Source organism: Phascolarctos cinereus, unplaced genomic scaffold (genome assembly GCF_003287225.1).
Source record: "Phascolarctos cinereus isolate Bilbo 61053 unplaced genomic scaffold, phaCin_HiC Scaffold_9;HRSCAF=440, whole genome shotgun sequence".
Lineage (NCBI taxonomy): Eukaryota > Metazoa > Chordata > Mammalia > Diprotodontia > Phascolarctidae > Phascolarctos > Phascolarctos cinereus.
Window position 1 is genome coordinate 157,827,509 of NW_027556402.1, and position 14,123 is coordinate 157,841,631.

General features: G+C 37.8%; 1 protein-coding gene across 1 annotated transcript in view; it reads left to right on the top strand.

Annotated features, from left to right (window-relative positions):
- LOC110211898 (WD repeat-containing protein 19-like) overlaps positions 1–14,123 on the top strand; it is a 180,673-nt gene that overhangs the window by 129,495 nt on the left and 37,055 nt on the right. The window contains exons 29-30 of the mRNA XM_020991511.2: positions 618–695; positions 9,952–10,048. Of these exons, the coding sequence (XP_020847170.1) occupies positions 618–695; positions 9,952–10,048 (175 nt within the window). The remainder of the gene's footprint in view (positions 1–617; positions 696–9,951; positions 10,049–14,123) is intronic.

Consider the following 14,123-nt stretch of genomic DNA (forward strand, 5'->3'; position numbering starts at 1 on the left):
CATCCAGCCAAATTACCTTTCTCTGTATTTCACAGGGTATCCATAATGAAGGTGGTCCTACTGTTAACTGCCCTGATCAGATTACATTTGAAACATTATGTTTTATTCTATATGCAACATTTTAGGAAGGATGTTGAAAAGGTTCAAAGACTAGACTAGGTTCAAAAGAGAGAGTGATCTAAATCACATATACTTGTCCATTATTGACTTATACTTCAGTGGGCCATGAGTCATTCTTTACACCTGGTGCTTCTAGAAAACAACATGAAAGAAAGTTAGATTACCATAACCACAAATTCTGATACTCTAAACTCTTTTGGGGTTGGCGTAATGGCATTAATAGCTATGTAAGTACTATATTCATGATTTGTATCTAGAAGTGTGCAAAATTAGTTTCTATTGCCTCCACCACTTTCCTTCAACTTTAGATAACTACTTCTGGGCAGGTTCACATCGGAGAGGGTGGCAGGGAAACATGAAGACCTCTTGATGTCTATGTTCAGTGATGATGTCTGGACTTATTTCTGTTTAATAGAGCTAAATTTATATTTTGATAATAAGCTCAAATGATTTTTAGAGAAATATTACAAGTAATTGATTTTGTTTTCCTTTAATAGGTTGGACAGGCAAATGATGAATCACTGACCAATCAACTCATAGATCATCTCATGGGTGAAAGTGATGGCATGCCCAAGGTATTAAAGTCATCACACCTGTGCAGTTTTCAGAAATATTCTGATGTGTCAAATGCTTTCACAAAAGTTTTCTGCAAATGAATTCTATTTAAGTCCCATTATCACCTAGTAAAAATTGTAAAACCTTCCTAATTCGTACTAATATGGGAGAGAGGTAAGAAGTAATTTAAGTTGGTGAAAAGTTTGAATTACAAAGTTTTAAAAGAAAAACAGTTTAATTAAAGCCTGAACATATTAAAAACTTGTCAGTTTTTAAATATTTAAGAATGTAAGTTGAATTTTGGAAAAGAAAGCAGCGTTTGGACATGAGGTCTTAATCTAGTTATCTTACTGATGTGGTATCAGAAACTAAGACTACAGCAAAGTATCTTGCCAATGTATCAGAAACTAAGACTGGAGGGACAGCTAGGTGGCGCAGTGGATAGAGCACCAGCCCTGAGGTCAGGAGGACCTGAGTTCAAATCTGACCTCAGACCAAACACTTGACACTTACTAGCTGTGTCTTAACTCCAATTGCCTAAAAAAAAAAAGAGAGAAACTAAGACTGGAGCAAAGAGAGGGTCACAGTAAAGTTGGTACTAGTAGTGATGTGTTTGTGAATAGTCAAGTTGACTTGGGGTATAGTTTCATATGATCAAGGTGCTGTGCAAGGTATTAGAGTATCTAAACACATAGATATAATAACATTGTTAAGACAAAAGAGGTAATATTACATTATACATATCCATCATAGAATTAGTATATTAAAAATTAGTATATTAAATATCATTTTGTCCCAGAACACTGTGCATATAGAAGACTTTCCACAAATTTTTTTTTCATAAATGGATGAAATTGACTAGTATTTTGAGACAGAAAGCATATAATGATTAATAGTATAAGGGTTTATAATCTCTGTCCAAATTTATTTCTATATCCAAAGTATCACAAGTTTTCAAGTCAAATTAATGAAGTTTCTTCCCATGTAATTACTTCTTTTTCTTTATATATTGATATGTTTATTGGAAAAGGGTATATGTACTATTTCAATTCCAAGGAGTCATAAGATTTAGAGCTGGAAGGATCCTCAGAAGTCATTTAATCCCATCCCTTTAATTTCTATCTAAGAAGCCCAGAAAGGTCAAATGAGTTGTGGTAGAACTGGGCCTCAAACCTAAATCCTCTGACTCTAAATACAGTACTCTTTCTATTGCACTATGCTACCTCCATACAATATAGTTTCATATTTTTCTTTAGTAGTTTTAAAATTCAGACAACTACCAGATTATAAGAAATTGAATTACTAGATGTGGTACACTATTCTGGTAGGGATTAGTTAAATTTTTTTTACAGTTGATATAAAATCAACTGGATACTCTCTCTTAAATGTTTTAAATTATTGAGCATGATTTAACTTTGTCTGTACAGTAGTAATTTTACATTTGTAATGGGATTCAATATAATATATTGTATGTAATTATAGTTGTACTAAACTGGTGGGAACTGGGAAAGACCTCCTGCATAACATGGAATTTGGACTGAGATATGAAGGCATATAGGGAAACTAAGTGGTAATGGTGAGGAAGGAGAACATTCCAGACTTGGAGGACAGCAAAGAGATGATATATGGCGTGTCTTATGAGGATAAGTATGATAAGTATGTTCCTCCAGTGCAGAATCAGTATATTAAATATCTTTTTGGACTGAGATTCTTAAAATCTAGCCAAGGCTCAGGTTCTTATAATCTAGCTAATAGCTCACAAATGTTCAGATTCCTTGAGTCTGGCCAATATGGTGGATCTTTAATAAACCTTGTCTTTGGATAAAAGAAAGCTAGAGTTGAATTCATGTGGGCAGGACCAGTGTGTTGTGATTTTGGGGTCCCAGCACCCCTAAACCTCAACATGTGGTTCCCTGACGAGCAAAAACTGGCTAATCTCAAGCTCTTCTCCAGCCAAGACTGGAAGGTACCTAAGCCTCTCCCCTCCCCCAGTCCCTTTCTTGCCCTGTAGTTGGTGGATTTCCAAGCACCTAGGAAGGCTTGTCTTGGAAGTGCTTTTTGGGCCTGACCTCTCAGGTCGCATTAGGTCAGATAGCTATGAGGCTGTCTTGAACTCAGCCTGACACTCTCAGGCTCTGGGTCCAGTGGTTTTTTTGGAGGTCATGGACCTGGGCACACCTTCAGACTCCCTATTGGAAGCATAGGCCCAGTCTTCTCAATTCTCTCGGCCCTAGGGAATTGGGAAAACTTCAGGTATTTTGGGGGGCTTTTGGTTTTTTTTGTTTGTTTCCTGAGGCTTATTTCCAAATCATCCTTTAAGGAAGGAACAAAAGGTTAATCCTCTTCAATTCCCCAAAATTCATCTTTGGGCTGTCTTTTACAAAATTGGAAAAGAATTTAGTTTCTCTAAAGAACTTAAAAAGAAAAGGCTGGTGGTTTTTGTTGTTGTTGTTGTTGTTTTCCATACCATTTGGCCTCAGCATCACCTGGAAAATTATGAGGCATGGCCCATTTTTGGGACATTACAGCAAAATATTCTCTCACAGTTAGAACTATACTGTCGCAGAGAAAGAAAATGGGTGGAGATTTCCTACATAATGGCTGTTGTTGAACTTTCTTGTGATCTCATTCTCAGAAAAGATTGTAAGGTGCTCGAAGCTAGAGCTGCTCCACAAATGGGGAATAGGGATCAACTAGACTTTTTAGATGACCTTCTTATGGCCCCCAGGACTACAGCACCCCCCTCTTCCCCAGCCTCTGATAGCACCACCTCCCCAGCTCCTGTCTCCAGTTCATTCTCCCTAGGCCCCTCTTTCTGTTCCCTGTTCTCCCCCAACCCCTCCTTCGGCTCCCCATTCTCCCTTGACTCCCCCTGCTGCTCCCCATTCTCCCTTGTTCCCTCCTGCCACTCCCCATTCTCCTCTGGCCCTCCCTGTTTCCCATGCCCCGCCCCTTGCCCACTCCCTCTTTCCCTTGGTTTTCCTTCCCTTTTCCTCTAGTCCACCCCTCCTTCATTTCCTGCCTTGTTTACCTTCCACATCTCCTACCCTGCATTTTTTCCCCAGGCCCTTATTCTGAGCAGACCTTTACTCAGGCTTCTGACAAGAGCCTTGATTCAGTACTTCCTTCCCTGGCCCTTCCGCCTGAGGCAAGGACCACCCAGGCCCTGGCCTTAGCCACAGCCTTGGTGGTATCTCTTCCCCTCACCCCTTCTCTTCCTCTGGTGCCAGCTAATCTTTCCGCTTGACAGCTGGATTCCCCAGCCTTGCAGTTCAGTTCAGCTGGCACTCCCCAGTCCTGTGCTTACAAGAAGTGGGACTTCCTATCTCCCTTCTCCACAATCTCCCAAAGTTCCTTGTTACCCTTAATTTAATCCATCTCCCTATTGTCTGATATATTTGTTGGAAAAAGTAAGCCAGTGTAGCTGGATTTTGGAGTATGTGAAGGTGCATAATATTTAAGAAGACTGGAAAGGTAAGGAGGGGCCAGGGTATGAAGAGCTTTAAATGGCAAACAGAGGACTTCATATTTGATCCTGGAGGTAATATAGAGTTGCTGCTGCTTATGAAGAGCAGGAGTGGCATATATGCACCTATGGTTTAGGAAAATCACTTTGATAGCTAAGTGGTGAATGTATTGGAGTGGGGAGAGACTTGAAGAAGGGAGAGCAATTATTCTAATAGTTTACACAAGAGATGATGAGGACTTCAAACTAAGTTGGTGGCTGTGTGAATGAAGAAAAAACAGGTATGTGCTGGAGACAGTTCAAATAGGCTTGAAAGAGCAGAGTGTTAAATTTCCAGTGTTATCATTTACACCTCATATCAACAAATACTACAAATCAGGGCTCAGTTGTTTGGTTGATTGTCTAGACTTAAGAAAGTGATGCAAAAAATGTTTGCAATGTAGATTAAATTTAAAAGTTAAGTAGGGCACACTTCCCACCTCTTCTTCCCCTGCAAAGAATAGGTTCTTTTAATTTTTTTTTTTTTGCTGAGGCAACCAGGATTAAGTGACTTGCGCCGGGTCACACAGCTAGGAAGTATCAAGTATTTGAGGCCAGATTTGAACTCAGGTCCTCCTGACTCCAAGGCCAGATCTCTATCTACTACACCACCTAGCTGCCCCAGGAATAAGATCTTAAACATTTACCAGCACACCTCTAAGAGAGGGGGACATATGTGTAATGATTCCAAGGTTGCGAATCCGAGTGATGTGAGGGTAGTAGTGGCCTGAACAGTAGTAGGAAAGTTGGGGTAAGGGGAGGGTTTGGAAGGAAAACAAGTTTTCTTTTGGACTTAACTGAGTTTCAGATGTGTAAAGGACTTCCAGTTTGAGATGTCCAAAAGAAAAGTTGGTAGTGTGAGACTGGAGCTCAGGTATGAGTTTAGGGATGGCTATGCAAATTTGGGAATCATTTGCATAGAAATAATAGGAGCTCATGAAATCACCAAGCATAATAGTACATATAGAGGAAAAAGAGGCTTCAAGAAAGGAGCCTTGTGGAAGATCGGTGACAGTTAGTGGGCATTACATGGAAGATGACTGAAGAGTGTCCAGACGGGAGAAGCAGCAGTGCTACAAAAATCTAGAAGTGAGATGGTGTCTCATATATAAATACAAATATATATACACACATGTATATTTATGTAATATGAGATTTCTAAAAGACATCCAGTTTGATATGTGCAAGAGGCAATTGGTGATATGAGATTGGAGTTCAGGAGAGAGCTCAGGGCTAGATATATAGATCTGAGAACCAATCTTTGCATAGAGATGATATTTGAATCATGGGAGCTGATCCACCAATCAAGATAGTATAAAGGGAGAAGAGACGAGGGCCCAGGGCAGGAGAAAAAAAGCCATCAAAGAAGACTGAGGAAATTGATGGGTAGAAAGAGAAGCATGAGAAAAGAGTGTCACAAAAATCTAGAGAGAAGAGAATATCCAGAAGAGAATGATCAGCAGTGATAAAGGCTGAAGAGAGATCAAGAAAAATGAATAAAAAAGACTTTTGGATTTGGCAGTTAGATCATTGATAACTTTGGAGAAAACAGTTTCAATTAAATGATTAAGGCAGAAGCCAGATTGCAGAGGGTTTAGAATTTAGTGAGAGGAGAGGAAGTGGAAACCTCTAGAGAACATAGCTTTCTCAAGGAATTCAGTGATGAAAGAGAGGAGAGAGATAGGGTGATAGCTAGCTGAGACCATCAAATCAAGTGAACATTTTTTGAGGATCAGGTAAAACATAGATGTGTTTATAGGCAGCATGGAAGCAACCAATAAATATGGGGACATTGAAGATTGGTGAGAGTAGTGGTGATAGGGCCATTTGCTGTAGATGAAGTGCTGGAATAGAGATGATAGTGGGGGCAATCTACTGGATTAGATGGGAGAGGATGGGATCAAATATGCACATGTAGAGTGGTTGGCCTTCTTAAGAAGTACCCTGTCTTCCTCTGAGCATGGAATTAAGGGGGAAGATGTCTGACTAATGTGAGATGGAGAGGAAAGGAGAAGAGGGATCTTTCAATGAATAACTTTTTTTTTTGGTGATGTATGGGGTTGAGCAGGAATCCTCAGTACTGAGGAGAGGATGCTATTGTGCATTTGAGGAAAGATGCTAGGGAGATTAGGTAACATAAATTTGTAGGGGACCCATTCAGCTGTTTCAACTCCAGTATCATGTGAATAAGCACAAAGGAGTTGGATGGTAGGTGACATTTAGTATTGAGGTTGGACAAGGCATTATTTGCACTAAGAAAAGGCAGGGAATTCCAGATTATAGGATCATGGAGAGATGAATTATTTCCCCAAAGGGTGAAGGTGGTGAAGGGATGAGAAGGTAGCCAGTGGAAGAGTAATGGCCTGGTAAAGAACTGAAGGGTGAGAGAGATTTTAGGTAATTGTGGAGATGAAGAACAGGTTTAGGGATCATAAGGCAGAAGTAAAGATGTAATGATAAAATGTTATCAGAAGAGGGAATTTCAGAGTTTATGATCATGGAAGTGGAACAGTTGTGAGTGATGGCCAGATCAAGTGTGTGACGGTCTCTTTGATTAAGTAGACTAGGAAATAAAGTCATGGAACTTGGACAGTTTAAAGAACTGGGAATTTAGGGTATTTGAAGGATTATCAATATGTATGTTGAAGTCCCCTAGTATTATTAGGATGGAGAGGAATGTGTATCAGGGCATAGTTCCAAATTGTTCTCCAGAATGGTTGGACCAGTTCACAACTCCACCAACAGTACATTAGTGTCCCTATTTTTCTACATCCTTCCAGGATCTGTCCTTTTCCTTTTGCTGTCATGTTAGCCAATCTGATAGGCATAAGGTGGTACCACACAGTTGTTTTAATTTGCATTTCTCTAATCAATAGTGATTTAGAACATTTTTTCATATGACTATAGGTAGTTTTAATTTCTTCTGAAAACTACCTGTTCATATCCTTTAACTGTTTATCAATTGGGGAATGGGCCTTATTTTTATAAATTAGATTCAGTTTCCTATATATTTGAGAAGTGAGACCTTTATCAGAGAAACATGCTGTACATTCTCCCCCCTATTCCCCAGTTTCCACCTTTCCTTCTTATTTTGGCTGCATTGGTTTTGTTTGTGCAAAATCTTTTTAATTTAGTGTAATGAAAATTATCCATTTTACTTCTCATGACCCTCTCTCTCCCTTGTGTGGTCATAAACTCTTTTTTTATCTATAAATCTGACAGGTGAAATTTTTAATACTCCCCTAATTTGCTTATGATAGTGCCCTTTATGTCTAAATCCTGTACCTACATTTGTCTTATTTTGGTATATGCTTTCATATGTTGGTCTACACCTAGTTTTTGCCAAACTGTTTTTGAATTTTTGCAGCAATTTTTGTCAAATCTTGGCCCCCCAAAGTTTGAATTATTAGGTTTATCAAATAACAGATCACTATGGTCATTTACTACTGTGTATTGTGTACCTAACCTATCCCACTGATCCACCATTCTGTTTCGTAATACAAGATTGTTTTGATGATTACCACTTTGTATATAGTTTGAAATCTGATTCTAAGCCACCTTCCTTTACTTTTTTTTCATTGATTCCCTTGATGTTCTTGATCTTTTCTTCTTCCATGTGAATTTTGTTATTTTTTCCAGATTTATGGAAATTTGACTGGTATGGCACTGGCTAAATAAATTAATATAGATAGAATTGTCATTTTTAACATAATGACATGGTTTACCCATGAACAATGAATATTTCTCCAGTTATTTAGATTGGTCTTTATTTGTGTGAAAAGTTTTTGTAATTGTGTTCATATAGTTTCTGGGTTTGTCTTGGCAGATAGATTCCCAAGTATTTTATGTTATCTGCAGGTATCTTAAATGGAATTTCTCTTTCTAGCTCTTCTTGCTGGGTTTTGTTGCTAGTATATAGAAATGCTGATGTTTTATGTGGGTTTATTTTATAACCTATAACTTTGCTGAAGCTGTTAATTTGAGTTTTTTAGTTGATTTTGTAAGGTTCTCTAAGTATACTCTCATATCATCTGCAAAGAGTGATAGTTTGGTTTCCTCATTGCCCATTCTAATTCCTTTAATTTTTTTCTTCTCTAATTACTATAGCTAGTATTTCTAGTACAATATTGAATAATAGTGGTGATAATGGGCATCCTTGCTTCACCCCTGATTTTATTAGGAAGTCTTCTAGCTTATCCCCATTACAGGTAATGCTTGTCTTGGTTTTAGATAAATGTTACTTATGAAAGGCTCCATTTCTTCCTTTTCTTTCTAGTGTTTTTATAGCAATGGGTATTATATTTGTCACAAGATTTTTTTCATCTATTGAAATAATCATGTGATTTTTGTTATTTTTCATGATTGATACAGTCAATTATGCTTATAATTTTCCTAATATTGAGCCAGCCCTGCATTCCTGGTATAACTCCCACAAAGTCAGAGTGTATGATCTTTGTGATATATTGCTGTAATCTCCTTGCTAGTATTTTATTTAAAAATTTTGTGTCAATTAATTCCAATACTAGGATATATAGTATTGGACTTAATTGTTACTTAACTGTTTGGTAAGATGCACTTGTAAATGCATCTGGTCCCAGGGATTTTTTCTTAGGGAGTACATTTATGGCTTGTTCAATTTATTTTTCTAAGATAAGGTTATTTAAGTACAGTTAGTCCTTCCACATCGTGATTTTCTACCATCTTGGCTTGCCCAGGAAGCTAAGTTTCAATGAGTGCCAGAAGATGGAAGGAGTGAGAAAGGAAAGTTAGTTAATTTTGGATCAGGTATTCCAGAGGGTACAATGGAGGGGTATGTGTGTGCGTGTGTGTGTGTGTGTGTGTATATGTGTGTGTGTGAAAATCTGGAATAGGATGTTGGGGAAGTTTGATTTAAGGTAGATAGGAGAAAGGGGGGAGCACTTGCGAATGAGGAAGTGGGCTTAGATGTGCATTCTAGGATCATTGAGACAAAATGAGTATAAGTGGGATGGGACAATACTAATCTTGGAAAAATAAGTTAAAAAAAAAGAGTATTAGTGAGTGAAGATTGCCCACTCATGATTAGATTCGTAAGTTCCCAAACACATGGCAAGTGGTGATATATTCTTCCTGTGGTAAAAGTCATCCAGATTTCAAGAAGAACACACCCAGGCTATCCTGAACATATATTATAGGATCTGAATTTCTGGGATAAACAGTAGGATGGGGGAGATGGTATTAGTGAGGAGATGAGTGAGGACATTGTCAAGACTAATACTAGGGCTACAACACCACTACTCCTGCTACTATAGATCCTGTCCTTAGCCAAGCCTGGGGAGGCAGAGACTGTACTTCTGTTCTGGGGACAGCTAGTGGAAAGAGAATAGAAAAAAGAAGGGAAGAGAAGTCCTCCTAATCAGGAAGCAGTTGGGGCTGGGAATGTGGTTACCAGTTATCCTGGTAGTTGAGAGGTAGAATAACTGTGGCTATCATTTATTCTACGTAGCTGTTTGTAGGTGAAGGACATATTTGGGTCTGGGACTGCATATCCCTACAGTTTGAATATAGGCTTTGTAACTGGTATTGAATGTGTTCTGTACCATATGTTATCTGCCTTATGGCATATATGAAAATATATATCATCGCCAATATAATGCCAATGTATTTTATTATATGTTTAATTTAATATAAAAATATGTTTATGCCTATACTTATATATTGTATAAATATATAATTTTAATATATAATAATTAATATAACATTAATGTAATTAAATATATATTTAATTTAAGGATGCTAAATATCTCTTCCGTCTGTACATGGCACTGAAACAATACAGAGAAGCTGCCCAGACTGCCATAATAATTGCCAGAGAGGAGCAATCTGCTGGTAGGTACCCTTATTAACATTGTACCCAATTCTTCCTTTTTGACTATGCCTGAAGGCAAAGTTTTTTTTTTCTCTCTCTCTGCTACTCCGTTCAAATCATAGTTTATGTCTAATTTAAACACATTATAGCAAGAGGTTATATTGGAATACTTCCCGAGGATCTAGGAAGTGTGCTTTGGCTTCTTGGAAGGATCTCATGTGATCTGACCCCTTTATAAAAAGTGTACATGACCAGAGGTTCCTTGTTACTAGGAGTCACAAGAGGTCACGGCCTTTTGAAATCACAAAGTTGTAGGCTCTACATCTATCTCTAATTTCCATGAATGAAGGAACCACTGAGCTCTGCCAAGAGGATTGGGTAAGCTCAGAAGTGACTGAAGCTGATAGGGTATTTCAAATACCTCTGGAGCCAGTCAAAGAGGCTTCTCTTCATGTTGTGGCTAGCTGTCTAGAACCAATTACAGAATATCTACATAAGTTCTATAGACTATTCAAAGCACTTCCATTTTACATTCTCTTAACACTCCCAAAAGTAGAAGGTATGTTCCCCAGTATCTCCACATGGGGAGATTAGTGGCACTTTCTGCCTATGCCATAGCCCCACTGCATACAGCTGGAGTCATCTCATCTCACTCATTTGCCTTCCCTCTTTTCATTCAACCCAGACCCAAGTCTTCGTTTTCTTATCTTTTAATTTCTCCTTTTATACTCTGTCCTCTGTAGATTGTTTTTCTTGTGCCTATTCCTTCCCTAATTCTACAATCTCTCTTAGATTATATCTCTTTCCTCTTTCTGTATCTTCGTATTTCCTTATTGCTCTTAATGTAAGGTTAATTTTAACAGTAAGGGTCATGAAATGCCTGCTGTTCCCTACCATCCCTACCTCCATGTTTATATATTCTTCTTCTGATGTGCTTCAGTTACATGAAATAATCAGTTCTTTCCTCTTCCTCATGTCTTCCCTAGTATATTTCTTTTTCCCTTCCTTCTCTTTACTCCCTTAAATCAAACAAAACAGTCCAAAATTCTGCCCAGGCACTGAGTTGGTCTTCTTTGCTTCTTTAAGGATAGTAGGGTTTTGATGAAACAATGATCTCTTTTCCACCTATTGGGACATAAATATTTTATCATCTTTTAGCCCCTTCAGTGAGTTTAACTATACTTACCATTCTAGATTTCTCTTGTTGCTTATGTTTGCATTTCGAGATTCTACCTACCTTTTCTTTTCTTAACAGGAATAATTGAATTCTATTTGTTCTAATAAAAGTATGTTTTTCTCCTATAGAATTATACTGGAATTTGCAGGATAAGTAATTTTTGTTTGGAAGCTTTTTTTTTCCTTTCAGCTCTTGATGTATCATATTCTAAGATTTCCTTTCATTCATTGTGTTGTTGCTAAGTCTTGTGTCATTCTGTGATCCTGAACATAGTCCTTTGTATTTGATATTTTTCTTTCTGTGTGTTTACAGTATTTTTTCTTTAAATTAAAAATTCTGTTTTTTGGCTATGATATTTCTGGGAGCATCCATTTAGGGTTTCTTTCAGGGTGTTACTGGTGGATTCTTTCTAATTTTCACTTTTCCCTTTGGCTCTGTTATAGGGACTTTTAACCTTTTTTGTGTCATAAACCTTGTGGCAGGCTGGTGAAGCCTGTGGACTCCTCAGAATGCACAAAAGCACAAACCATTTAATATTTAATTTACTTTAACAATAACATTTAACGGCACATAAAACATTTAAATGAATAAAGCAAGATAAATAGGAACCAATTATATTAATGTACAGGCATCAAAATATTAGTCTGCCCATAGGGACTCTGCCATTCTCTGACTGGAGAAGGAAGCTTTTCTTCCCAGAATCTCCACTTAAGGAGGAAACCCAGGCCATTCATCTTCTCATTTCCCACTTTGCTACACTCCTCTGTACTTCTCCATCATGTCCCCATTCCAGATTGCTTTTTCCCTCCCCGCCCCCTTTAACTCTTTCTTTTTTGTGTGTTATCTTCCCCATTAGTTTGTAAACCTCTTGAGAGAGGAACTGTCTTTTGACTGTCTTTGTATCCTTAATGATTAGCATAATACCCGGCACTTAGTGGGTGCTTAATAAATGTTTATTGACTAAATAATCCCATGGTATTATTATTAAGTCATGGGCAAAAAAACAAAGAAACCATAAGATCAGAGGAGCATAGCTTATATTTTCTTTACTCCTGCCTGTTTAAGGCAAAAGATGAAGAAGAGAAAACTGATTTGGGGAAAGAATATGTAACTAATAAGGTGTTTTCTAATAATAGGATTTGGATTTCTGGACCATCATCTAGAAACAGGAATGACAGTCTCTTGACTACAGATGGAGTATACCTAATAAATGCTGACAAAAATGTGTTTATTGAATATCTTGAAAACTGAACAAAAAAGGCTTAAATAAAAAAGCATGGATGGAGAGAGAAAACTATGCATATCTGCTGTTCTTGATATCATAGTGGCAGCTGCAATTAAGGAAGAATAGAAATGATATATTTGAAGTTCATAGTTCACAAAATGCAAGAAAGGAACTAGTAGTAAAACCAGTGACTTCAAATGTCTATATACAAATGCCCAAAATTTAGGCAGCAAGTAAAAAGGATTAGAAGACTAACCAAGGAGATAAATTTAACCTTATAAATATTACTGATTTGGTGAGTTAAAACCCAAGGCTGGAATATAGGTTTAGATAGGCAGACCTTATTGAAAAGAAACCGAGTAGGTAAAAGGGAGTGATGTAGGATAATACTGTATATTTATATGAGGAAACCCAGGAACCAGACAGGGCAACCATGGTAGAAAATATTTGGGTGAAGATTAATTTGACTGTAGGGAAAGGTGAGGGAGATAGAAGTGATTTTCTCTATAGAGACTACAGACTACCTGGGCAGAAAGAGGAAATAAGTGAGTTCGGGAAACAGACCACAAGCCTAGCACAAAGGCAAGATGTATTAGTGATTTTGAGTTATATAAATAACTGCTAGAATTCTCTTCCTGTCAAAAGCAGTGTAGCTAATGGTTTCTGGACTTAAAGATAATTCCATCCTTTAAAAGGTAGAGATCTGATTCTCATTAACAAGGAAGAACTGGTTGCTGGGATAGAAATTATGGAGACATTGGGAGGAATTAACCATTCCTTCCTAGAATTTGTGAAAGAAGACAGGTAAGCTAGCCTGTCTGATATGGTCCATAATTTTGGGAAAGTATATTTCAGATGGTTCAAAGAAAGGATATGTAGGATCCCATGGACTATTTGTTTGTGTTTGTTCTTCGTTCTCAAAGAGAACCATGACATCAGGGAGATGATGATGTGACTCACAATTGATTTTGATTTGAATGAGGGAGGGCTGTGTAAGGTCACCAGCCTCACTTTCTCCTCCAGAGCCATCTGGGTCCAGTGGCCAGATATTCATCAGGATGACTGGAGATGGCCCAGGACGCAATGGGCGACCCTGGCCCTTTTAAGCTAAGGTCTTTTCAGGTTCTCACTTTGAGTGAAGTAACGCCCATTCAGTGAACAGACCTCTTCAAGAAGTGAGCCAAGAGATGGCCCCTTTAATAAAAAAAAATCAAACTGGGAGGGGGAAGACCCTCATGGTTGCTGGCCAAAAAGAGAAGCAGTTATTATTTGTGTTTGTCCTTCATTCTTGAAGAGGGCCATGACATCAGGGAGATGATGACATGACTTGTAATTGACTTTGATTTGAGTGAGGGAGGGCCGTGCAAGGTCACTAGCCTCAATTTCTTCTCCAGAACCATTTGGGTCCCACACACTAAAGTTGTACAGGAGAAGCCCAGGAAGGATAGGAAACTTTGAAGAATGAAATTATGAAGACAGAAAGGGAAACAATTCTTTTATTTATTTATTTATTTATTTATTTATTTTGATTTATCAACAATCACTTCCATAAGATTTTGAGTTAAATTTTTCTCCCTCCCTCCCCAAGATGCCATGCAATTGGATATAGGCTATAAGTATAGATTCCTATTAAACATATTTTCACATTAGTGATGTTGTAAGGAAGAATTAGAACCAATAGGAGGAATCACCA